Raw genomic sequence first — 26545 nt, forward strand, 5'->3', positions numbered from 1 at the left:
GAGGAAAAGAGTATATGTAAGTCATTTATTTATACATAAAGGTATATATGAGTCACTTTCATAACAAAAGATATATCACCTCTAAATGAGAAAATTAAAAAGTATATCACACCCTTTATTATCAATAGATTTTGATTGTAGATTCTAAATTTGAATTTTCAACATGAAAATTTTAAATGAAAAGTATTATTTTTCATCAAACCCTTTATTATCAATAGATTTTGATTGTAGATTCTAAATTTGAATTTTCAACATGAAAATTTTAAATGAAAAGTATTATTTTTCATCAAATAGAGCTCTATAAAAATTTAAAATAATCATATATCAATGGAAACATCAAATAAAAAAAAAAAGTTAACAAGACAAGGAAAAAAAAAGCAATATTGTCCTTTTTTTTTCTCACTTCATGTTGCGTTACGCGGCAATAAATCACTTCTTCTATTACCACGTAAGTTGTACCCAATTTGACACCCGTCTTCATGCATGTCTTTCTATCAAAATTTTCATCTATATCTTCTTCAAACATTATACTATATAAATAATTATCCATATTCATATTTTCACTCATAATACAAAGAAAAAAAATATTACAAAAAATGATGAAAGGAGCAAAAGTATTACCATTTTTATTTTGCCTAGTGGTTGTAGCTTTTGGTACCAAAGAATCAGACCTAAAACAATGTAGACATCATTGCAAGGTGTTACAACACATAGAAGAATATCAAAGGGAAAAATGTTATGATATATGTGAGAAATTGTATCATAGTGAAAAACAGGAAAAAGAAGAAGAAACTAATTCATATGAAGGAAGAGAAGAGGGGGAAAATAATCCTTATGTATTTAACGAAGAGCATTTTATTATGGGAATTGAGACCGAACACGGTCGAATTCGTGTTCTTCCTAAGTTCAATGAGAGGTCTAAGTTGCTTAAAGGAATTGAGAATTATCGTTTTGCAATTCTTGAAGCAAATCCAAAGACTTTTGTTGTTCCTAACCATTGGGATGCTGATGCTGTTTTGTTTGTTGCTCAAGGTATGTAATTTAGTGTGATATTTAGACTATACAATGGTTTAAAATTATGTTGTAAATAACCATAAGCTATAGCTACTTAAAAAATATTATGATGTTGATTGGTAATTTTTTGACACCAAGTAATTTGGGTCAATTATCATTTCGATTTAGTTGGGCATTTCTTGTGTTGGGTGCATCTAGAGGTAGAGAGACTGTATTTGTTCATTTAATATACTTAATAAATTATTTGAGTCTAGCCAAATAAACTTGTTACCTTCATCTAATTTAGTAATTATAAGTGGTTCTATATTAGCTCTTTACCGTATTAAGAATCGGTTTGAATTGACTTTTTAGATTTTAGAAGTTTTTAATAAAGTTCAAAATAATTTAAAAAGAGTTAAAATAGCCATTTTAAACTTTTGAAGTGTTTGATAAGGTAAAAATAGTTTGAAATAAATTTTAGAATAGGTCCGTACTTCTATTTTATTTTATTTTTTTGACTTAAAAAGTCATTTAAATTTTGACTCATCTTTGGCAAAAAAAATTATATATGATTTTTTGATATCTATATAAAAAATGATAAACTAATATGGGATGCAGAGAATTTATATGTGATAGAGGGAATACATATTAAGTGGACTTGTTCTCCTTGGATTAATTTATTTTAGGTGTTTTTTTGAATTATGAACTTTGAACCTTTCAGCAACTTCATAAAATGGTTTAGGGTGTGTTTGGTACGAAGAAAAATAATATTTTTTAATTTTCTCATCTTTGGTTAATAAATGTTTACTTAGAATAAAAGTTTTGAAAAATGTTTTCTGAATTAATTTATTTTTAAAAAATTGAGAAATATGATTTTTTTTCAAAAGTTAAAAAGGAAAATATTTTTCAAAATTTTTATTTAACTTTAAATTATATTTTTTTAAAAAATTATTAAAATATTTTTAATTTTAAAATTTTATATTTGCACCCAGCCTTTCCTTCAACCCCGATCATCCCTCCCCTCCTTCAAAAAAAAATTAAATTTATTTTTTAGAAAGTATTTTTTGATTTCGAAATTTTATTTTTCACTCCAATTCCAGACACTCCACCCCCACACTACACGCTCCCGACCTCCCTCGCCCTCTCAAAAAAAAATTGTTTTTAAAAATATTTTGAACTTTGAAATTTCATTTCTGCCCTTGATCCCACCAACCCACCCTCCTACCATCCATGTCCCAATCCCCTACCCCCTACAAGCCTCCCACCCCATTCAAAAAAATAAATTTTATCTTTAAAAAATATTTTCGATTCTAAATTTTTATTTTTCATGCCTACCCCTCCCTCCCTTTCCAAAAAAATATTTTTTTTAAAAATAATATTTTTAATTTCAAAAATTATTTTCTACAAATGAAAGATTTTTCAAGAAATATTTTCCATTCATAAAGTAAACACTAAAAATTTTTTTTAAAATTTTTTTTTTATTCATCAACCGTGAGAAATAAGTCAAAGTTTACTCATTTTTGATAGAAAACATTTTCCATGCCAAACACACCCTTAAAGTATACACTTTTGTGTTAAATTGGTTTCAAAATAAGTTTTCAAGAATAGAAATACATCTACTTATCAATTTGACATTTGAGTTATAAGTTGCTTTTTATAAGCTAAGTAGGTTGAATATAGGTATTTGTCTAATGACTCCAACCCTCTGACTAGAAGCAACTCAGCTCCGTGGGGACGAAGTAAGAATTTGAAATTTAGTGTGTCAAAAGTTCGAACTCTTTTTAAGTTGCTGGATTTCAAATTAATAAGCCGTACATACACTGAATTTTTCCCACAGTTGGAGATGAATTTTTCCTACACTCGGAGTTCAAACTCTAGCTCCGCCACTATCTATAGGGGGGTAACTTTTTTCCTTTAAAATAATAAGAACTACTTGAAACAAAATTTTATTACATGATCGAACAGGGCTAGAATAGGAAGGATATGTGCTACGCTATAATTTTGAATTAGAAATAATTTTAAATTTCAAACATGATTTATTTTAAACCACAGTTACAATGTCGTTCATCCATTATAAAATTATACAAATTATACTAACATTGTGCAGGGAGGGGAACGTTGAGCTTGGTTCGTAAGGGGAAGAGGAATAGCTTCAATATTAGACGTGGCGATGTTATCAAGGTTTGTGCCGGAACAACCGCTTACTTGATCAACAGGGACGATAATGAAAAACTTCTCATAGCCAAGCTTCTCCGCCCCGTCTCCACTCCCGGACACTTTGAGGTACCCAATTCTCCTCCTTACAGATATTAAGATGAACTATCCGATTCTTCCACTAGAGACCGTAAATGATATCTATTCGTTTGATGCATGTAGCACTTCTTTGGGCCAGGAGGACGACAAAATCCAGAATCTTTCTATAGCGCCTTTAGCTCGGAAATACTTGAAGCCGCACTCAATGTGAGCTAATTTTTTCATTCGGATATATACATACTCTCTTTATTCCAATTTATGGTACTAATAATATTCTGTGGAAACAGACTAGGAAGGATAGATTGCAGAGGCTGTTCGGGCAGCCAAGGGAAGGCGTGATAATTAGAGCTTCAGAAGAACAAATCAGGGTGATGAGCCAGCACGAAGAAGGCGGAATTTGGCCTTTTGGAGGAGAATCAAAGGGGTCCGTCAACATTTATAAGCAACGGCCGTTGCGATCCAACCAGTATGGACAATTCTATCAAGTAGATGAGAGCAACTACAAGCAATTAGAGGACCTTGATATTTCGATCAATTTCGCTAACATCACTGAGGTGAGCAAATTATAACTCATCTGATGATTGAGTATGTTTATAAACCAAAGTGTTTTTTTTAGAAGAGTAAGTCTCCCTGTTCCTATTTACATGTTACACGTTGTTCTTACTAAAAATAGATGTTTTTTTAGTACTTGTCATTTTACAAGATTAATGCATAAATGACACTATTCTTCCTATTTTACTCGAGAAATAATTATCCTTCGAAATATGCATTTGATTAACATAGAAAAATTAAGTAATTAATTCATGTTCATTGGTCAAATTAATTAATTAAAATAAATTATTTCATATTAATTTATTGAAAAATTGACTTTAACTAGAAAACATGAAAGAAGAGTACAATGGAAAAAATTATCCAGTTTCTTAAGAGACGTAAAACTTAAAATAGTGTCAAGAACGGAGGGATTTCGAGGGATTTTGGATATTGGAGATGAAGTTTGGTTGTGTGGGGGTGGTGGTGGTTTGGGGTAAAGGTTATCTTTTGAAATCATGGTTCTTAGAGATGGATTAAATATAGTTTCACTAGTTGAAATGATGGTTCTTAGAGATGGATTAGATATAGTTTCACTACTTTATTAGTTAAATCAAATAATAAAATGTAATATATTAATGTGACTTTTAATTTGGTTTTAGTTCATATTTATTTTTTTAACTTTTGAGTATGTATAATACTTGAATGGATATAAAACTAAATATATGATTAAATAAGTTAATATAAATGTGTTCTTCAATTACTTAGAACTTATATAAAGATGAATATATATGCACTTGAAAAAGTAGACATGTACGTGTGGCATCATACATGACGATTCTCATATCGCATGAGATAACCTCAAACTAATTTATATTGTATCAACGTGTGTGTTTTCTTGTTTGATTTTACTATATAAGTTCAAGAGTGCATAAGTTCAATTGGTTAATTTTACTATATAAGTTCAAGAGTGCACGGAGAATATAATGTCGATTTTGACAAAATTAAGGGCACGTTTACATATTATGTTCCAGTGTATTAGACTTTTCATATATAGTGTCGATCCCTACTCAGTATGCAAGCTGACAATTCTTCCTTTGCCTGTTCTATTTGTATATATATACATAGGGTGGCATGGTAGGTCCAATTTACAACTCCAGGGCAACAAAGATAGCTGTGGTAGTGCAGGGTGAAGGTTACTTTGAGATGGCATGCCCTCACTTGGCGTCCAAGTTCACGTCGAGCCACGAAACAAGAATTGGCTCCAGTTACCAAAAGGTGCGTTCGAAGTTGAGGCGTGGGATGGTACTCGTTATCCCTCCTGGCCATCCATTTGTCGGCGTAACTTCCACAAACCAGAATTTGCAAATCGTTGGCTTCAACGTCAATGCCCGTGACAACGAAATCGTCCCTCTTGCAGGTGATTTTATGCATAAGAATTTAACTCGGTGGGTTACGGTTACAAACATATCATATTTGATTTACTTGCGCGGTGACAAATAATTTAGATAATTCACTTGATTGATATTACCATCTAGTTGATTCTCAAACACTAGGTAAGTATACCCATAAATATGTTTCAAGGTTTCTGATTTTGATTTGACACGAAAATTCATTCAAAAATACTCATGTCATTTGATCTAAGGACTGACTTGTATTTGTTAGGGAGGAACAATGTAATGAGTCAACTGGAGAGGGAAGCACTGGAGTTGGGTTTCGGGCTACCGGCAAGAGAAGTGGAACAAATATTCCGGAGCCAACAAGAGGAGTTCTTCTTCCAGGGACCTGGTGGTCGACAGAGTGGCCGAGCCGCTGCATGAATGGGGGGCTGTGGCTGATCAGACTCCAATGTGGATTTATGTTGGCTACAAGAGATGGTGATAACAATGTCGTAGTTTTTGCACTTGTAATGTTGCTACTACTTCCTATCATGTAAATGGGTTAATAAGGGAGTGATTATGTAAAGTAAGTAGTGGCTTAGTTAATAAGAATTACCAACTTTAGTTGGGCTATGCTATATGACAAAATGTAAACTTATGGAGACAAAAGCGCCAACAAAAATGAATTAAAGCGGTTTTGGTTGGTAGATCGATTATCTGAATTTTTATCGCATTTTATTAGCGAATGTTTGATTTTCAACATGGTATTTTCCCTTTAATATTTAGTCATGTGGGCTTTGATTTATGGCGTGTGTTATTACTTGGAGGAGTACAATTTTGTGACATGCAAGTCTAGATGCCCAATTGAATTGTGTGAGGCGAAGTCTTAAAAGCCCAAAAAGAGATGGGTGCTAAAAAGGAGAACATAATTTAATAGGGACAATCTAGTAACATGCCTATATTAATAATTGTTTTTTTATTTTTATAGATGTGTCAAGTTAAATAATAACAAATAAAAATAAGCGTCATAGGCTAAAACTTGAAGTTGAGTAAATGGGGCGGAGCTTGACGAGGGAAACAATATCTTTACGACAGTATGGAATGAAAATTTATATTTTCACACAAAAATTGTTGGTTTAAGACGCAAATTGATGTTTACTTACCTATATCAAGGTCAACTTCTCTGATTCATATTCACTGTACTCGTTTATTTTAATTTTACGTGATATTATTTGACTTAATAAGATCTTTAAGATAATAGAAAGAACATTTAAAATATATGGTATCGTTAAGGGTGATAATTATGTGATTGTAAATCATTTTGTTAAGGGTAAAGGGAGGATTTTAAATTTAAATTATTTTTTTAATCTTGTCACTTTTTGTCCTTCCTCACCTTTCTCTCTCCTCCCTATAACATATAGCTACAAATTATAATTATTAAATTATAGCTATTGAGAGTAATTAAGCCATTTTTTAGTGGTTATGTGTGAAAGCTCCCCTTTTATATATAATCGAGATATAATATTAAATAGGTACAAGTACTTACTTATTAAGGGTGAGTATATATTTATGGAAAAATGGTCTGATATATCCCTCAACTTTGTCATTTTGAGCTAATATACTCTTCGTTATAAAAGTTGCACATATATGTCCTTATCGTTATACAAACGGCTCACATATATCCCTGCCATTACAAAATGAGGTCACATATACCCTTCATTCAATAAAAGTTAAAAAAATTAGTTCTAAATTTATATTTTTTTAATTTTAATTTTTAAAAAAAAATTATTTAGGAGTATATATGATTGTTCTATCAAAGTTCAAGGTATACTTAAATTTTTTTCATAAATAAATTATTTTTTGACTTCTGTATTAATTATTTGAGTTTCTTATTCTTATTTTTTTCATTATTTTTTTACTTCTTTCTTATAATTATTTGAGTTTCTTATTTTTATTTTATTGTTTTTCTTTCATTTCTTAGTTTAAAGAAAAAATTTAAACTATTTTCTTTTGTCTATACTGTAATTTGATTTTTGTATTCGAAGAAAAAAGTTTTGTCATTTATAATAAGTTTTACAAGAATATTAGTGAAACATAAATAAATTTGTTATCAAAATAATAATTCTAAATTAGTCATTAAAACAAAAAAAAAAGGTAAAAAAAAATATGTTTGACGATGATTAATTACTCATATGGGATTATATTTTTTAGAAAAAAAATAATTTAAATTTAAATTAATTTTTTTTATTTCCGTTAGAGAAAAAGGATATATGTGAGTCATTTGCTTATAAATAAAGGTATATATGAGTCACTTTCATAACTAGGATTATATCAGCTCTAAATGACAAAATTAAGAGATATATCAGACTCTTATATGAGACTCTTTTCCCTATAATTATTGAAGAGTGCATGATTGAAGAGTGCATGTGTACGCACTAAAAACGCCACATAAGATGAACTAGAAGGATAAGATGAACTAGAAGGAGTAAAAATAAAATAACACAATTAAATGTGAATATTAATCACACCAAATCCATCCACACTTTAAATAATTGGTATGGAAATTCCATAAATACATACTCTTTCATGGGATGAATCGATGCCGGCCAATGGTGTAAAAACACTATTTAGTGTCGAATTTCAAAATCTACGAGAACTTTATAGTTATGTCGGTGATTATATGTGGATCTGGTAATTTGTATATTCTAATACTGATAGTTGTGCTTAGGGGTGTACAAAATCGAATCGAAAATCGAATCAAACCGCAAATCGAGTCAAATCGAAAAAAAATCGACTAGTGATTTGGTGTTGTAAATAAAAACCCGACTATATTTGGTTGGTTTGATTTCAACTAAAAAAACAACAACCCAAGACCAAACCAACCCATATATATATAATTTTAAATTTTTATTTTATACGTAAAAATACTTACTTTGATATAATTTTTAAATGTCTCTTATACTTTCTCATAGTTTTTATTTTTTAATATATTTATTTTATGTTTGGAAGCTAGAATTCTTAATGATCTAATAATGATTATAGTCCATACATGTTGGTAATTATAATAAAGTTTAAATAAAAAATCAAATTAATACTAATGCAAAAAGGAAATCAATTCAACACTAAGAATGACAATAATATTGAATTTTTAATTTTTTTAGTTTTACATAGATTTAGACAATTAAAATACATTATCTGATCTTACTTTCTTTTAATATATAGTTAGGTAACTAATACTTACTAAATTTATTTTAGCATGATTTAGTACTTTAAATTATGATCAATTTCATTATGATTTATTAATTTGCAGTATTTGTTATACGTGATTTTATTATTTATTTTTTTATTGGATATTTTAGTATCATTAATCATATCATATTTTGTGTTATTTTCTTGAGAAATAACTTAGGTAGTTGCATTTTGGTAGGATTGAAGAAATATTTGAATTACAAGTAAATTATATGTTTGTATGAATACTTTACTCGAAAAATCCAAAAAAACCCGAAAAAACTCAAAAAAAAACGAAGTTGAAAAACCCTAGTTTTATTGGTTTGGTTTGGTTTGTAAATTCAAAAATCCGACACAAATAGTTTGATTTGATATTTAAAAAACTTGAACCAATATGGTCATGTACACCCTTAGTTGCGTCTAACATGATATTTTTACGATCAAATAATATTTCATTCTGATTGTTGCCTTCAATACTCCCAGCTGTTAAAAAATGACATGTATATAAAGTAACAATTTAACTTAAAATATTTATTTCACCCTAAATGAAATAATTTATAGTCAAGACTATAAAATTCAAAAATCTTTCTTCTTTATGTCGAATTAAATTAATTCTTATAAAATAAAATATTTTTTAAAAATATATACACGTGTATATATATAGGCACCCGTGAGGTAATGTCTCCGCCATGTGATTGATGTAGCATTGATAGACTTTGTAGGAGAAATTGTGGATCTTTCACCAAAATAAACTTATCATAAGAAACAACACAATATGTATTCACTAATACTTTGCTCTTTATTTAATGATCTTCACTATATACCTCACCTCTGACACCCTATTTTACTACTTACTATTAAATGATTTATCTACTTTGAAACGCTATCACACCCTTGCAAATTAGCTGTGACTCCTTTGTTTATATAAAATGTTAGTATTGGTGACTTTGTTCATTAAGACTGAGCTCTTGAGGAGACATATACACTTGTTAACTTCGAAAAAGTTATGTAAATATATCTACCTTATTCGAGGTGCGTTGGTTTAAACGTTGCATATCTTTATAGGGAATGAGTTGAAATCCTATTGACTATTTTTCATGCTTTAACTAATGTGAAGTTTTAAACTACAACTAAAACAAATATAAATTTTTTAAACGCGATTTTCTTAAAATAGATTAAATATGTCATTACACATTTCTTGTTATAAAAATATGTCATTAGGTTTAAATATAAAGTCTAAATTTTAAAAATTTAAATATACTATGTCATTCCTTTTTAAAAATTAATCAATAAGTAGTCATATTCTCACCAATGTGGATACTTTAAGTAACTTTTAAATGTAAACACTTTTATGGTTCAAATTTTTCATCCTTTTTCTTTGATAGCAACGGGTCAATTTAGGTGTAAGTAGCTCCACTATTCAATTGAACGTACATATCTTTTTCACGTATACAAGTATTGTATATATAGTAAAAAGTAAAATTCACTTATTAGATGATCTCTTTATTTCCTTATGAATTTAAAGTGATGTTGTTATTTATTTGAAGTATTAAAAATATTTCTCAAGTTGATATAAATTATTAGTTTCATTTTTAAACTATTGATAACATTAAAAATATCTTTTTATTTGATTAAATGAACTTAAATACACTATCAAACGTGCAACATACGTGAAATATATATTCCTAAATTCTCACCAAATTTAAGAGTATTTTTAACACTTCTCTCGATTTTTTTTTATCATAAATCCATATTCCTACAAAAAAAAATGAGACCACTTGATAGAGAAATATTTTTAAGGCTATCATTAATTTATGCACGAAACTAAGGGCTTGTTTGGCCATGTGATATGGAATCATGAGATGAAATTGAAAATTTGTTTGGACATGCGACATGAAATTTTTGTGTTGTACATTTTCTTATAAACATAAGAATCTCATTAGTTATAAAAAACCATTAAAATAGCCCCAATTGTTTATTCAATCTTATTAAATACACAAAAATTTATAAAATCTCTTAATAAATTATTACATAACTATTTGTTTTCCACTTAAGTAAATGTGTCAATATCAAACTTTAATTCAATAAAAATAATTGAACATAAAAGAAATAGTCTTTAATATAATCCCCCCACATAGTACGTATAATCTCCTTACGTTGAACTTACATTTCTCGATCATGTGACCGAGAAGATAAATTCGAACATTATTACTTTGAGCCATTTGTTGCTCAATATCATCCTCAACTATATTTTCATGCTCATAGACCATAAATATTTCATCACTTCTTCTGGCAAATAATTATGTAACACTGCACAAATTATGAAAATTTCACTTGTGTCAATACCATAATGATTCATGCCTTGTATCAGTATTCTGAATCTATTTTTCCAAGCATTAAAAGTTTGTGGAGTTATCTTTAACAAAATATAAATTTGTGGATCAATTTTATTGCTTAAAAAAATCTCAAATTATGATATGATATTCCCATCTTATTTCGTATCAGAATTTTTGAAGAATATAATATAATTCATCTCATGAGATGAAATTAGCATGAAATTGCATGTATCAACACTGATTTCATCTCATAATTTCATGTCGTAATATGATATCACACGACCAAATGCCTACTGATAATTTGCTCGGAGTATGTAAAGATGATGCTAGAGAATATTACAAAGAGAGTAGAAAGGAATAGGTAGACCAAAGTGGTAAAATAGAGTAATTTGTAGTGTAGTGGTTGACACAAGTGTCAATTGATGCTCGTGTGCTAAACGTTATTTGTGACGACTGAAAATGAGTCAGCCACTGATTCATAAAAGACCACCACACCATCGTACTACTCTTATGCTTCTCTGATCACTCTGACGATTTTACTTGCAAAACAAGATATCCAACCCTTTTCTTAAATTTACGTGACATAATTTGAATTTCAAACGGTTAATTTTTTATGAATCTAAACAAACGCTTTTAATTATAATGATTAACAATTTAAAATATTAAAATAATATATGTTAATGAAAAAAAAATTGTTCCGACTCTTAAATTACAAAAAGCATAACATATACATTAAGACGAGGTACTTTTTGCCTTAAAAACAGATATTTGTAAATTTTGAAATAATAATTGAATATATTTCACATTTTACTTTTAATGAAAAAGCTTTTAGAATTATATACATGTTAATAATGTAATATTTTAAGCTGCAATTTTTTTTTTAGAAAGATGGTACTTTCTTTTATTGAATTCTATATTGATATAAACTGTGTATCTACTTCTTTGAAAAATAAATTAAGAGCGTGGAATATAATGTTGAGTTTGAAATACACAGAGCATTATATGAAAGTTTATAATTTTTAAATCACAGAGGCAATAAGTCAGATGACAAAAACTATACTATAAAATATAGTATTATTATATAGTTTGACCAATTAGCCAACATATAAAAATTAATAGTATTTTTTAAAATTAAAACGGTTGAGAAAAAAATATCACGATAAACGTCTACGTTGTGGATGTTATTGTGTTCTTTGTATAAGAAAATGAAGCTTCCATATATAGGTTTCATACATTTCCTTCGAGGAAAGAATAATCAAATATGAAAAAGAATTTAAAGTCTTTATGGTAATATTTAAATTCTCCTTCAAGAGAAGGTTAAAACTCAAATATAGTAAGAAAATTAAAATAAAAAACTAATACGAGAAAGGAAAATAAAAGAGAGAAATTACAAGACAAAATAATATCACGATAAAAAAAGTAAAAGTTCAGATCAACAATATGTTTCGTGGCGGTTGAACTCCTCTTAATTGAGTTGTACTCATGTACTGTCAATTCCTGGGGTCTCTCTTATCTACGCTGATGTAATTTTGTAATATAAATGCTTCCTTCTAATAATTCAACCACCCAAAAAAAAAAAAAGAGATAAAAAGTCCAATTATTGCTTTTTAACCGGAACACCATCAAAGAAAAATTCTTTGAAACAAATATTATTATTTTTTGGTGTATGTTTGATTCAAAATCAGAACATTTATTTTGTATCTCACACATAACTAACAAATCGTGTGGTCATCCACACAAAAAGAATGATTTAAAGGGGTTGTGCAATCTAAAGAGATGATTATATCTTTTTCTCTCACAAGCAAATTGATCCAAAAAATTTAAAATTCAAATCTACTTAAAAATACGAAATTAAGCTATCCATATAGCTAAATAGATCCTAGCTAAATGATTTGTCTTATAATCCATAGCTAAATTGTAGCTAAATCGAATTAGCATGTAATTTTGCTATTTGTCTATCACTAATTCCTTGATTTTTAGTAGTCGTACGTACATCTATTATTATTTGTGTTAATAGTTGCGTGAGACACAAAATAAAGCTTCTCATTAAAAATGTACATTTTTTTTTTACAAGTAGAAAACAATTTGTTTTTTGTCCTGATTGAAGCAAAAGCCACCTAATTTCCTTTAAGACCTAAGCCATACTTTGATGATTTTTTTTTTCTTAGTAAACATGTATAATTAACTTGGAAAACTTAATTTTCCACTTTTTTGTAGTAATAATAATAATAATACCTACACATCTAGAATAATGCATTAGGAACATGGACAACATTATGTTACACTAGTATATAATTCAAATAATTGGACAAAGAAAATTACTCACTTAATAATTCAACTAAAGGCAAAATCCCTTTATATTGAATATGAATTGCGTGTATGATGATAGTATCAAATTAAGTGGCAAATATCAAGTGGACATGTTATGCTGATATTGAGCATGTGATAAAAGAAAAATCAGAGCAAGTGAAATTAATCATTGTGTAATGAATGTTAATGTAATACCAAATGGGAAGACAACATTTATCTACCAAAATATGGCACTCTTCCAAATGGACTATCAAATTCAAAATTCTATATATTATGTTTTGGCGTAAACATTTAGCTAGCGTTTGGCGATTTCCAAATATTTTTGGTAAATATTATTTGAGTGAAAATTTGGGTGAAATTTCACCATGTGTTTGATCATAAAATTTGGGAAATATATTTCACCTTTTTAGAAAAATATGATTTATACACACAAGTTTTAAAAACTATCAAAACTAACTAAAAGTTTGTATTACAAGTCAATTGAATGTTAGTTACAACAATAACAAATAATGTCCATGACACTGAAGCAATGTGGTAATTTGGAGTGAGTGCAACAAGAATTATTCCATATATCGTGAAGTAGATAAAGTACATGACTTTGTTACCTAAAGCCAGTTTTTAATAATTTTCATCAACAATCATATCATTATTTAATATTCACTAAATATTTCATCACTATTTTGGTGTACACGTAAAAAATGATGTAATACAACGCAAGCAAATACTAGAGAGGGTGTTTTTGTAAAAGATAAAAGATTGGGGTAAAATTTTAATTTTTGAAATATCCCAAATAATGATATTTGACCAAAATACTAGGAAAAACTAGTATTTGAAAATTTGGGATATTTGCCAAAAATATTTTCCAAATAATGACAAATTGTATGGACAAACATTATTTGCCAAATTTTTCCCAAATATTATTTGAAAAATTTATGCCAAACGGGCGAATAATTTTTTTTCGTATTATGTGTGTGTATATATCCATATGAAGTAAGGCTAAAATACGTGACTTTTAAGGAATTTTCATAACCCCTTAATCATTATACTAAAAGACTAAAAATTTGGTCAAATCATATAGTAATAATATATTTTTCTTTTATCATGAAAAAAAATTTAACAAGTTGAGTTGATTCATGCATTCCTAATCTAATATGAAATTCAATTGTACCGATTTATTTTCAAATATAAACAGATCATTAAGAAATCCCTTTCCAAAAAGACATATAGTTAGAGTTGTTATATCTCTTTTTATGAAAATAACTCATATATATTTTTAAATTTTGTCATTTAGAGTGTATATATCTATTGTTATGTAAGTGGTTGTGGTTCATATTGTTATACAAATAATTCACATATTCCCTTTTCCTCAAACGGAAGTGAAAAAATAATTCTAATTTAATTTTAAAAAAAAATATAATTCATATGGGTATATTTGATCCTCCCCGCAAGTATTTCTTTTTTATTTTTTTTGTTTCAACGACTAATTTAAATTTAATTTATTATTTTGATGGTCAAATTTATTTATGTTTCGCTAATTATCTTGTAAAATTTATCATAGATGCCCCAATTTATTTATTTTTACAAATAAAAAACTAAATTATAATATAGCCGAAAAGAAATTTAAAACTATAAAATCGCTAGTCACAAGAAAAATTGTTTGATTTTTTTCTTTACACAATTAACATTAGAGTAAGAAACTCAAATAATAATAATCAAAATAAGTAAAAAAAAAATATGTAGGAAAAAGATTAAAATATATTTTAAACTTTTCTAGACGGATCATATACATTCCTAGATGAATTTTTTAAAAATTAAAAATATAAATTTAAAATTAAAATTAACTTTTTTCACTTCCGTCGTATGAAAGACGAATTCATTTTGTAACAATAAGAATATATGTAAGTCATTGTATAATAATAAAAATATTTTTATAAATTATTTTTATAATGAGCGGTACGTCATGTCTAAGCTAAAAGGTTAATATACTAGGTCATTTTATTTAGTGTATAACATGTGTATATTAAATGCAAGGACAAAAGGAGTTGTATTATTAAACTAAATAATGGTTAAAAGAGGAACAATAGTGTAGGCAAATCAATTTGATGCTGCAGAAAAAGGAACAGCTTGGACATCCCTCCACTTTATTTCTTCTGATTCTGTCTCTTTCTTTTTGTTTTTAATTTGAACAAGTTTTATTTGCATTTCAGAATGCACATGTTTGTAATCAGAATTTTTTTTTAAAAAAAAATGAATTAATTAAAACAAATATCTTATAGTCACTTGAATTTAATATAATAGAAATCTCACCTTTAAGTTTTTTTTTAAATCATTCTTATTAATTTTATAAATATTCAAAAAAAAATTCATTTTCGCGCATCAGATTAATGTATCTCGCGTATCAGATTAATGTATTAGAGTATCAGATCAATGTATCTCTCGCATCAGATTAGATATACATTAAATTAGTGTATCATGTATAAAATGTAATGTATAATCTCGCGCATCAATTAATGTTCCAGCGTTTATATTATTGTATCAGTTTGAGAGATTTCTGTAATTATAAACTTATTAGAGACAAATGATAATTTTACCTTAAAAGCATGTGATTTCTGTTCTTTGCCCTTTAATTAACGAGTATCAACCTAACCATGATCATTCAAAGATATAGAAAGGGTATAATTTAGTATAAAAGCGACGAAAAATATATTTTATGTAAGTTTTTTTTTGAAAATTAAGTACTCTATTCATTGATATATAATAAATAAATATATATATTTTTTAAAATATATTTATATATGATTTGCAAACACTATGAGGGCAAAAAAATTGCAAAGGTTGAAAATCGAATCTTCATTAATTATAAGGTGGAAGTTTAATAGAGATAGTTAAAGGTAATCAATTTGAGAGCTCAAATACTTCCTATTACTATAGCTAGAAACAAAAGTTCTTTTTTCCACTTTAAATTAACGGGGAATGTATGCTACAATATATGATTTTTATTTTTTACCATCTCATTTTTATTGATCAGTTCGTTAAAAAAATACATAGTAAAAAATTAATTCTCATTAAAATAGTAGGAGTATCTATGAAACTTTTATCTTCTTTCTCACTAAATCAATCATACGTGAATAGTTGAATTTTTATTTCTTTTTGGAAAACTACCTAATCAGGCTTACATATTCATATCATATATATTAATTCTACCTATACTTTCAGTTAGTTATATATCTTATCACTAATTTAAAAAAATTCTATCATATATTGAAAAAAAAATACACCTACATACATATATATTTGTGTCAGATACACTAAAATAGAAAAGAAAGGCATGTATTCCAAATACATGCAAATCACACTAGATATATATATTTGTATGAATCTGATGTGATTTGCATGTTTGAGACATAAGACACATAGGTAATGGTGAGTGAGATTTGTTATGTATCATATATACGAATTCATTTGAGCACAGTGCATCTAGAAACAGTTACACCTAAATTTGATTGATGTATCTCGAGATACATGTATTTAGATGTACCTAAGCGCACCAAAATTAGATAAGATTCATAATATTACAAACTAAAACGTATCTCAATAATTAACTCTTATATTAATGAGATTTTATGTAAGTTTCTCATATTCTTTTCTCACCGATTCAAAACAAAATATCTTTAGAAATAGTCATATGACATTTCTCATTAGATAAAATTTCAATAAAAAATAGTGTTTTTTTAGTAATACAAAAAATAATATTTATTCCTTTCGAGGCTCAAACTTAAGAATTTAAATTTAAAACGAAGGAATACACTTATCACTCCAACTCATCTACAAACATACTTGAAAAAAATAGAAATGTTATTGAAACAGTAAAAATTGACAAAAATGTCTCTTAAATTATATAAATTTAGTTCTTACAATATTTTAACGTGTTTGTTAATTTTCATCTCTCCTAATATAATAGAATCTAAGTTAGTGATTTTTCGGAAATAATCTTTCTAAATATTTTATTGTTGTCTTCTAAAAAGAAACTTTGACTCATCAAGACAAAAAAAAACCAAGAAAAGAGATGAGAATTCACAATTTCCCATGCAAAGTGAAAATTGACTAAAATGTGACGTGCGGTCTCTGCATGAAATGGACCTTGGCTTTTTGTAAGGATTCCCATACACTACTCTTAACACATTCAAACAAAGAATGATCCAAATATATATTAAAGTAAGAAAATTTACGTAAAGTTAAAGATAACATTAAACATCTAATCCCACTATTTAGGTTTCCATTCTCCCTTCAATAAACCTATTTTCTAGATTTAACAAAATTGAGTTAACATATGACAATAAAGAATCAGTAGAAACACTTCAACATGGTATCAGAATAAATAATATTCCTGACGGTTCAAGTCTCACAGCCATGTTCTTAGTTTATAAAAAGAAATCAAGTTCGCATGTGAGTCAGATAGAAAATTACACTATATATACAAAATTAAAATGATTCTATGTATATAAAATAGATGTTGAATCCACACTTGACTTTTTCGTGTGTTTAATTCGTATAAAAAATTCTGGCTCCAACACTGACCTAAATGACTTGCCAAAGACATAGTTAAGTACTTGTATAGAAGAATGTTGTTTCTAATAGTCTAAGTGTTTAAATGAGATGATCACGCGGTTCTAATTGGAAGTGGAAACCAAAGATTTATAGAGAGCATGGACATGTCAATTTAGAGTGCTCCAATTCCATATGTAATTACTGCTGCATTCCTTTATATGATGGCATTCCAATAAAGAAGCTGACAATAAATGCATATATGTGAGAGAAAGCACAAGTGTACTTCTGCTTTGTGCTTTCCACAGAATTTCAATAGTACTTTGTTTTTAAGTTGTAATCAACACTTGCCACCCTTTTGCCTTACTCAAGACAATCCACAAACATACAAACTCATGAATATTGAACAAAGAAATAAAAAAGAGAACAGTAAAAAGATATGTAGAGCAACAACAATAAGCATCCAAGCAAACTGTGATTCCTTTTTCTTTTCAGGAAATTTTTTTACTTTTCAGTAATGTCATTGATGTTTGATGCCCACTACACCCCCCCCCCCCCTCCCAAACAACATATCTTATTTGTCTGTGACAATGAGCACAAACTAAAGTTTCTTTTTCTCCAAATAGAACATAAAGCTCCACAAGAAAATAAAGAGTGGAAGGACTCAATGCATCAACTTTCATCATTTTTTGTATCAGGGTGTGTTCCTTTTAGTCCTCAAAAGAGATGAAGAACCTTGAGAAAGTTGATTTGCATCGGAGCGAATTCTTTGCTTAGTCATAGCACCTTCTCAAGAGTTTCTCTCTGTGTGTCACCTGTATGAAAATGAATGGGGAGAGAATGAATAATGATAAAGGTCTTTTGATTGTGAATCAAAATATTTGAGAACTATTGAATCATATTGATCGTGTATTACGTTCATTTTGTTACATAATCATCACCTGATATATATATATAAGCATATCCTTGTATTAAGAGCTATAACAATTGACTGATGCTACATTTTGGAATAAGAGACCGGTCTCATCATTTCTAACAGTTCTGAATCTTTGCGTAATTACTTCTTGTTTGTCTGTAAACCACATTATATCTGGCAGAACTGCTCTGCTCCTGAAATTATTTTCTAAGCAAATTAGCCTAGGATTCTTCAAAGTTGAAAATAAGTTCTTTCCATTACTCATGCTACTGACACGACTGTATTGATCAGTTATATATTACACTCATGCGGCAGCACAAATGTAACATTACCTCAGCAAGATCCGGTGTGAGGTTTTACCTGACTCGTGGCAGAAGAACTGCAGATATATCATATTAGCAAAATTATCCCTTCTGAAGTCCTCTTATTTTGCAGTGTCCTGTTCAGCAGAGTTGAGCTTCAGTTTTAAGTACTAAAACGAAAATTTATCTTCATGTCAACTCAGATAAACAAACTCACTTGCTAAGAATTTTCCTCTAGAGTTTGCAGAATAAAGTCCAAAACTCTAAGTCTTGACTTCCTTACCCAAAGGCATCTGCAGCTTCAGAAAGAGTAGTTATGTTAGCTAATGGAAAATATTTGTCGTGAAATCAAACAATCAGAATCCCGAATACAGAAGCATACCTGAATATGGAGTTCTGTGGATAGGATTCTTCATTGAAGATTTGAATTCTTAGTAATAATATCCACCATATCCATATGAAGGGGGCAATAACTCTTCAACTTCAACCCTAGAGCTAGCACAACTCAAATTTTTCTTTATGCGATGGCGGTTGATGGACTCGACCTCAGCCAAGAGTATACTATAAACTGGTCTATGATCCGAGAATCTGGACTCTCCACGAACATACGATATTTGATATAGGCCTTGACCATACCATAATATGCGATCACACCTTCATTCACAAGCCAGAAGTTTTAGATGTCCAACTATGTATCATGAACAAGATATGTATAACCGTGCGGAAGGAGGGAATTTGTGCATAATGCACATAAAAACACAATGTATTATTGTTAGAAGGATTACCAAGCAGGGGTTCTTCGTTTCTCTTTTGGATGTGTGTCCTCTCCTGCATATCTATCTGAATTACTTGAGTACTTGTATGTCGGAGGGAAGTATATTCTTCCTTCACTCCATCCATTAAAAACACGTCCCATCATCTGCTCTATCCGCAGCTGTGACAAAAAAGACAAAGGTTACAATTGATGATTTGGTGTGCAACTTCAAAATTTGGTAAATAAGAAAATGAAGGAAAGAATAGAAGTGCCTGTGGAATATGAATAACATACCTGATCATTTTCTAACAGCACCCTCCAATTGCGCATCTCCACCAGTGCCTTGGCAGTTCGGTAAGACAAGGCAATCCGATAGTTCAAATCCCCAAGCCATATAATCCGACTTCAAAAGCACAACCAAAGTTAGGACATAAAACAAGACAAGAACCAACTTCAGAGCAATGACCATCATCTTAAATACAAATATCAGGTCAGGTAGACTAAGGTCAATATTAAAAATCAATGTTGATTTTAGCAGATATAAGCAAGGGATTTACTCATGCTCGAGGATTGTTTGAGGAGAGTTGTCATCCCCAATGCCATGAACCCTCGGAAACCTTGTTTTCTTTAGAATCTCCAAGACATCAGAGTTTCTCCGTAGCTCATCTCCCTCTTTCTGTCCAGATGTTAAATGACTACAAATGAAGCAGAAGCTTGTTTGGTGCAGAGACATGCTAACCGAGATTGAGCCCTGCAAATACAGTGGGGATTAGCACTTCTGCACATATGCAGGCAATTAAAGCTTTTACAAGATACTGTAGAAGGTAAATACCTTGTTCCCAAGATAACCCATCAATCCTCTGCCAACACAAGATACTTTCAGGTTGCGAACATCGTCCCTTAGATCACTTCTAATCCAAATAGTAAGAAATATTCCAACCATTTGCTTACTCGCGACGAGACAATATCTTGATTTCGATGGCTGTCTCTCTCTGTCCTCTAAAGTGATGGAACCACTGTACGAAATTGGGGAATAGTGGGTTGTAACCGGTGAATAATCATCTGGACAATTTTCATCGTCAGAAGAACCACCCCATTGCGCATATGGGTCATAATCACTTGGCCTTCCCCCAAAGACACCTCTATCACAAACACTAAATCGCCGATCAAGTTGAGCCCGTGGCATTGACATTTCACTCTCCATTGCTCTCATGCTACGGCTTAGCGTCTGAAATGAGCGGCGGTGGAAGAAAGATGGGGCTTCTTCTCTTACTGATCCCTCAAAGTCAGCATCTAGCTCAACAACAGGATTAGGAACTGGAGAGGGCGTACGATAACCTCCACTTGCTCCGGGAAGACTGTTCAGAGTTTTTCGAATGAGTGCTAGCCATTTTCTAGCTGGGCCATTATCTTCTGTTCCCAAAACATTACCAGCATTCAAAGGAACAATTTCTTGAAACCTAACAACTCACCAAATAAGACTCATAAGTATAATCATTCTCAACGTAAAAGTATTGATCTTAACATGACGATTAATCGGTTGTTACTCACCCCAGAACATAGATGTCCGCAGGAGGTGAGGTGTGAAGCCAATCGTCAAGACTTAAATTACTAGGTGGAGATTTTCCAGCCACATTCCATGTTGCTACAAAGACCCTGTGCAGGAAACAAATAAACATACATCCTGAGATATGCATACTTCATAAAAATACACCTCTCAATAAAACTGAACAGATCAAAAAAAGAAAAAAACTCACCTGTAGTTATTCACATCTGTAACTTCTGAAGTGTCAAGGTCAATCTTACTTCGATGAAAACGATCAGCATTCCTTCTACTTGACTTATCTATAAGTTTTTTTTCAAATAAACAAAACAAAAACACAAAATATACGAATCAGAAGGCTCCGCCAGCCAGCAAAAAGAGGAAAATAAAATCATTGATTCCTTGCTTATGTTGTACAAAAACAAGTGGTTCGAAGAGTGTTGTGGTCCAAAGGGTAATTCTACTGAACCTGTTTTGCTTTTCTTAATAGTGGATGCCTGCCTCTCTGATAAGTTGTTCCTCCATTCATCATCAACACCTGAAAAAGCATGGACATAAAGTGGTTAAAGCTGTGCCATTTAGCTGTTACAACATATAACTCACATATTTTTGAAAAATGAAGCAAGAAAACACAATCTAAAACCTAGGAAAATAACAGGCAACCAAATTTCAGAAAACAACAAAACAAAGAATAGATCTCAAAGAAGCACATGAAAATGGCAGACTTATTAGGTTCCAAAGACTACTATACAAAAACATGCAGTGATTATTGCAGAATCAACCAACCAATCAACCAAGACAATTACAGTCAGTGAAAGTTTAACTTTAACTAAACCTCCATTACTTTACTTGTTAATGAATTACAAAGTAAATACTCCAAGAACCTCAAACTCAAAATGCAATTTTTAGATTTAACCCTTCAAAAGTAAAGACTGATTCAATTACCTCCATAGACAATATCATCAGCTTGAAAATCCTCAGCTTTGCTCTTGATGTTAAACCATTTCTTCACCAGACTCTTAGGCCAGGAGAGCTTCATAAAAAAAAACACAAAAGGTAAATTTAGGAACAGAAAAAAAAATAGCTTCACATTCTTGAAAAAACAAACCTTGGTTTTCTTAGAGCTTTCATCTCTCATTGTTTCAGAACTTCATACGAAAAGAATGCCCAGTAATTGTACGGAATAAAGATCGAATTTTTTTTTGCCCAAAAATGGATTTGAATGAGATCAAGAATCAAAACAAATTTCTCCAAGAATCACTCAACTTTGGGATTTTCTTTTGAATTCAATGAAATGGGGTTGTTGGGTAAGAGTTTAAAGATCAAGAATGAACAAAAAGGAGCAATCTTGAAGCATAAAAACAAAGAACATTTAGGAGATTATAGTCAAATAGGCCCCATAAGTAATGAAAAGAAAATAATTCTGGATAAGGAAGATGTGACAGTTGGTGTGCATTGTATGCAAAGCATAAAGGAACTTCAAAGGGGGAAAAAACAGAATTAATAACTGTTTGATTCAAGAACCATAGAAGAAGGAAATGTTAGAGAAAGAGAGAGAAGAAGAAGCAGAGGGTGTTTGTGGGGACTAAGTAAAATGTTGTATTTTGTATACCTCGTTCTGGTTTTGACAAGGCAAATTTGAAGGGGAATAAAGTGCAGGGGAGCAACAAAAACAAATAAAATACCAGTCTTCTCACTTTAATATAAATCCAATAAAAGTGCCCGGGAAAAAACAGTAAGAAAAAATAGCTCACATTAAAAACAAAATTTTTAGTTGGAGTGAAATAGGAGGTACTCCTAAATATATATATATATATGAGCTAAAATAGTTATTTTAGACGGGGCAGAGTCGGCTAGGGTTGAGGAGTTTTGTCTGAATAATGTCCTACGAAAAATTATGTTGGTTTATGTATGGTTTATACTTTCTTTATATATATATATATATATATATAGTAAATGTTAAATCTAGATCGATTTCTCTATATGTTTACCTCTTCATTTATGATTCTCTCAATGAAAATTTTGATTATGTTACTGATAAGAAAGGGGCTCCCTATTGAGTTTTGGAGGAGCTAAGATAGAATTTTTTTTATCGGAATAACCTTTGGCAGAAAATTTAGTTGTTTATCTATTATTAAAATTTGCTTATATATTTATATAGTAGATGTTATATATCCTTCAATATTTGTCTCTGTTACTCATACGAGAAGGGCTTTTCATTGGGTTTTGAGGAGCTAAGATAGGGTTTTTTTAATCTCCGAATCATTTTTCATAGAAAATTAGGTTGTTTATATATTATTAAAAAGATTTAGTAGGTGTTAAATCCTTTTCAATTTCTTTGTATGCTTACTTCTTCATATTTTAACTCTTTTAATGAAAATTCAGATTTTATTACTGCTACGAAAAGGGCTCTTTATCGGGTTTTGAACTAGCTAACTTCTTTTAATTTTCTTTGATGGTAATATGGGAATTGTTTTGAGTCTCCCATGTTGTTTTTTGGGTTTTAGGAAAATTGAAAAAAATGTATTTTTTTTTCTCTCTCTAACTTGGTTTAAGTTAAACTCAACACAAAAGAACAATGTGTTGGTTTGTTGCTTTGTTTAACAAAACCATAGGGGGTATGTATTGGCTCAAACTAAACTTTGTGTCTTGAGAAGCAAAGGCATTTGTCCCTATATTAGGGACTTTGTTCTTTAAACATTTCATTGATATAATTCCAAGTTTTTTCTGTTTTTTTTTTCTTGTCATTAGATGCATGGACTCGGTAATTTAGATGATTTTTTTGTCAAAGTGGTCCAATCAATTTTAAGTAATTTATTTTTGTCCAATTTAAGCCATTTGATAATCTTAAATTACACTTATATATGTTTAAGTCACAGCAAGGGTAACTTATATTTTAACTTTTCTACTAAATATAAAATTATGTGTTATATAAAGTTGATAGAATACAATAGATCTTTAATTTTGAGTTTACTAAGTTTTGACCATAATCTTAGTAAAGAGAGAAAGGTTAATGATTCCGAGTTTGTTTTTTGGAGTCACTTTCAATTAATAAGTAGTAATAGTAGTTTTTTCGAGTATAAATTAAGGTTAATGAATTTTCATGAAACAACGTTTATTATAAAATGATAATACAAACATATGAATATTCTTAATAATTATTATAGAGCTTATGAGTAAAAATCATATTCTTTAAAAAAAAAATCAAATATTTCTCTCAAAATCTATCCATATGCATGATAAAATGACTTGCTAAAAATATTTGAAAATTTATAGCCAAACAATAGTTACGTAATTTCTTCTCACAAGTCCTACTAAGAATGTTGGTGGGGGTTGTCGACAAATATCCCATAAAATAAATCAATATATGTGTAAGTTGATCCATACACGATAATTATAAAAAATAAATAAATAAAAAAGATACACCTAAATCTTTTTAAGTCAATCAGTTAGTACTCTTATAAACAAAAAAAGAAGAAGATGAATATGATTAAAAGTAGTTGGATATGATTAATTGTTGCAAATCTTGAAAAAAATTAAACAATATGTGAGGCTCTATCGTATTAAAATCATGGGAAATTTTGGAAATGATAGTGAAATTAAAGAATGAAGAGGTCCCAAATAGGCAAAGATAAAGTCATAGTTGAACAAAAAAGAAGTTAAGCACGTTGAGGATCTTCCTTGTAGCATGGACAGGTCTACTCTTCCACCATAACTACTTTATCCCATTATTCATCAATTTATTATAACTATATTATATAGGACTATTTTTATCTCACATATATATAGTTAGTTACATTAAAATATTTTGCTTATTATAAAGTGTAGATACCCCCATAAAATATTTGTCACATTTTCTATTACGATTTTGCTCTAATTTTCTTATTTTCTTTGAATTTTATTTTGTTTTTAAATAAAATATTATCATATATGTTTTTACTTCTCATAAAAGGAAAATATATTTTTCTTTCATATTTGGTTTTATTCCTTTCTTAGAGGAGAAACTTGAAACTCTATAAATTGAAGACGTCTCTTCTCATTAGGACTGTTCAAAATCAAATCAAAATCGATAAACCAAACTAATAAAAAAGTTATTGGTTTATAGTATTGGGTTATTGATTTAGTGGTTTTAATAACGGTTTTTTTTTTTGTTATCGGGTTATCGTTTTTTAACGGTTTGAAGTTTTTTCTTAACGGGTTAACCGATAACCTGGTAGTAAATTAAATAATTATATTTATATCAATCTGTATATAAAGTCCTCGACTTAGAGTTTGATTTCCTACTTTTATTTTTGGTTGTCTCTTGGTTACTCTATAATGTAAAAGTGTTTGTATTTTAGCAAGATATAACTTGTGAACTCACCTGCATGGTTTATTTGGTTTATCACCTAGTTTCTAAGTATTTTCAATATTTTTTCTTTTGTGTCAAATTTTAACGGTTAAATCGATAACGATAAAAAAAATCGATAAGCTCATATCTTAATGGTTCTATAATAGTTAGCATCTGTACAAACCGATAAACAATAAGTCAACCCGATAAACTTTAAAATCGAACTGAACCGACTGATACACAACCCTACTTCTCGTATCAATAACACAAGAACATCCACAATATAGTCATTTAATGAGTCTGTTTATCGGGAGATTTTCTCCTAAACATATTTATGTTTTTCTGTAAGTTTTGGTATGCTTTTATTTGTTCTCTAATTTATTAGCATATAATTTATAATTGTTAATTTTCGCATGACGCTCTAAATCACTGTCGATCCCAACAATTTGTTTGTACATAACTATTCCTTTTATGAGTTTCTATCTTTTTGTGTAATCAAATTGAAGATGAGGATGTTTATTATTTAAGTAACTCATTCTTACTATAAATTCCTTAAGTTTAATCGCATTAAGTCTATTTATTTTTAAATTTGAATTTTAGTAAATGCCTTTGTGTTAAATTAAATTTTAACAATAACTAAGATACATATATCAATGTGTTATAATCATGTAGAAACAATTTAATCACACAAATATTCCATTCATATTTATTAATCTTCTTTATAGTTCAAAATAATTATATTATGGCTGTGTTTGGTACGAAGGAAAATGTTTTCCTTGGAAAATGTCTTCCTAGAAAATGTTTTCTTGAAAAACAAGTAGATTTTGGACTTGTTTTCTCATGTTTGGTTGGTGAGTAGAAAATATTTTCCGAAAATGATTTTGTGTTTGATTTATGAATGAAAAATATTTTTGTGGAATATCTTTTATTTTTATTAGAATACAAAATATGAAATTGAAAATATTTTTTAAAAATGATTTTTTTGGGTAATGTGATGGGGGGGGGGGGGGGTAGTAGGGGGGCAGAGGGAGGGGTAGGAGTGATAAAATAAAAATTTGAAGTTGATAGTATTTTTAAAAAATAAAATTATTTTTTTGGGGGAGTGGAGGTGGGAGTGAGGGGGCTGGT

The 26545-nt window shown here is 29.4% G+C and overlaps 2 protein-coding genes across 2 annotated transcripts; one reads left to right on the forward strand and one right to left on the reverse strand.

The window, feature by feature from the left end:
- The first annotated feature begins 558 nt into the window (after nucleotides 1–558).
- Nucleotides 559–5860, forward strand: LOC101262348 (vicilin Cor a 11.0101-like). The gene is made up of 6 exons (XM_004247138.5): nucleotides 559–1032; nucleotides 3101–3276; nucleotides 3370–3453; nucleotides 3534–3800; nucleotides 4903–5194; nucleotides 5440–5860. Exons 1-6 carry the CDS (start codon nucleotides 597–599, stop codon nucleotides 5592–5594), a joined length of 1410 nt encoding a protein of 469 aa, XP_004247186.1. The 5' UTR covers nucleotides 559–596; the 3' UTR covers nucleotides 5595–5860.
- A 13312-nt stretch (nucleotides 5861–19172) lies between these two features.
- Nucleotides 19173–22755, reverse strand: LOC101262655 (type I inositol polyphosphate 5-phosphatase 4). Its single transcript, XM_004247139.5, has 10 exons — nucleotides 22196–22755; nucleotides 22033–22120; nucleotides 21557–21625; nucleotides 21302–21389; nucleotides 21096–21200; nucleotides 20377–21004; nucleotides 20102–20295; nucleotides 19839–19947; nucleotides 19576–19724; nucleotides 19173–19444 (listed from the first exon to the last, which is right to left on the reverse strand). Exons 1-10 carry the CDS (start codon nucleotides 22223–22225, stop codon nucleotides 19222–19224), a joined length of 1683 nt encoding a protein of 560 aa, XP_004247187.1. The 5' UTR covers nucleotides 22226–22755; the 3' UTR covers nucleotides 19173–19221.
- Nucleotides 22756–26545: the final 3790 nt, after the last annotated feature.

Source organism: Solanum lycopersicum, chromosome 9 (genome assembly GCF_036512215.1).
Source record: "Solanum lycopersicum chromosome 9, SLM_r2.1".
Taxonomy (NCBI): domain Eukaryota; kingdom Viridiplantae; phylum Streptophyta; class Magnoliopsida; order Solanales; family Solanaceae; genus Solanum; species Solanum lycopersicum.

Coding starts and splice junctions, on each gene's coding strand:
- LOC101262348 (XM_004247138.5), top strand. CDS start 597: ATGATGAAAGGAGCAAAAGTATTACCATTTTTATTTTGCCTAGTGGTT. Junction 3,277..3,369: donor CCACTCCCGGACACTTTGAG/GTACCCAATTCT, acceptor TGATGCATGTAG/CACTTCTTTGGGCCAGGAGG. Junction 3,454..3,533: donor TACTTGAAGCCGCACTCAAT/GTGAGCTAATTT, acceptor CTGTGGAAACAG/ACTAGGAAGGATAGATTGCA.
- LOC101262655 (XM_004247139.5), bottom strand. CDS start 22,225: ATGAGAGATGAAAGCTCTAAGAAAACCAAG. Junction 21,201..21,301: donor ACAGATGTGAATAACTACAG/GTGAGTTTTTTT, acceptor TTTCCTGCACAG/GGTCTTTGTAGCAACATGGA. Junction 20,296..20,376: donor TGGGTTATCTTGGGAACAAG/GTATTTACCTTC, acceptor CTGTATTTGCAG/GGCTCAATCTCGGTTAGCAT.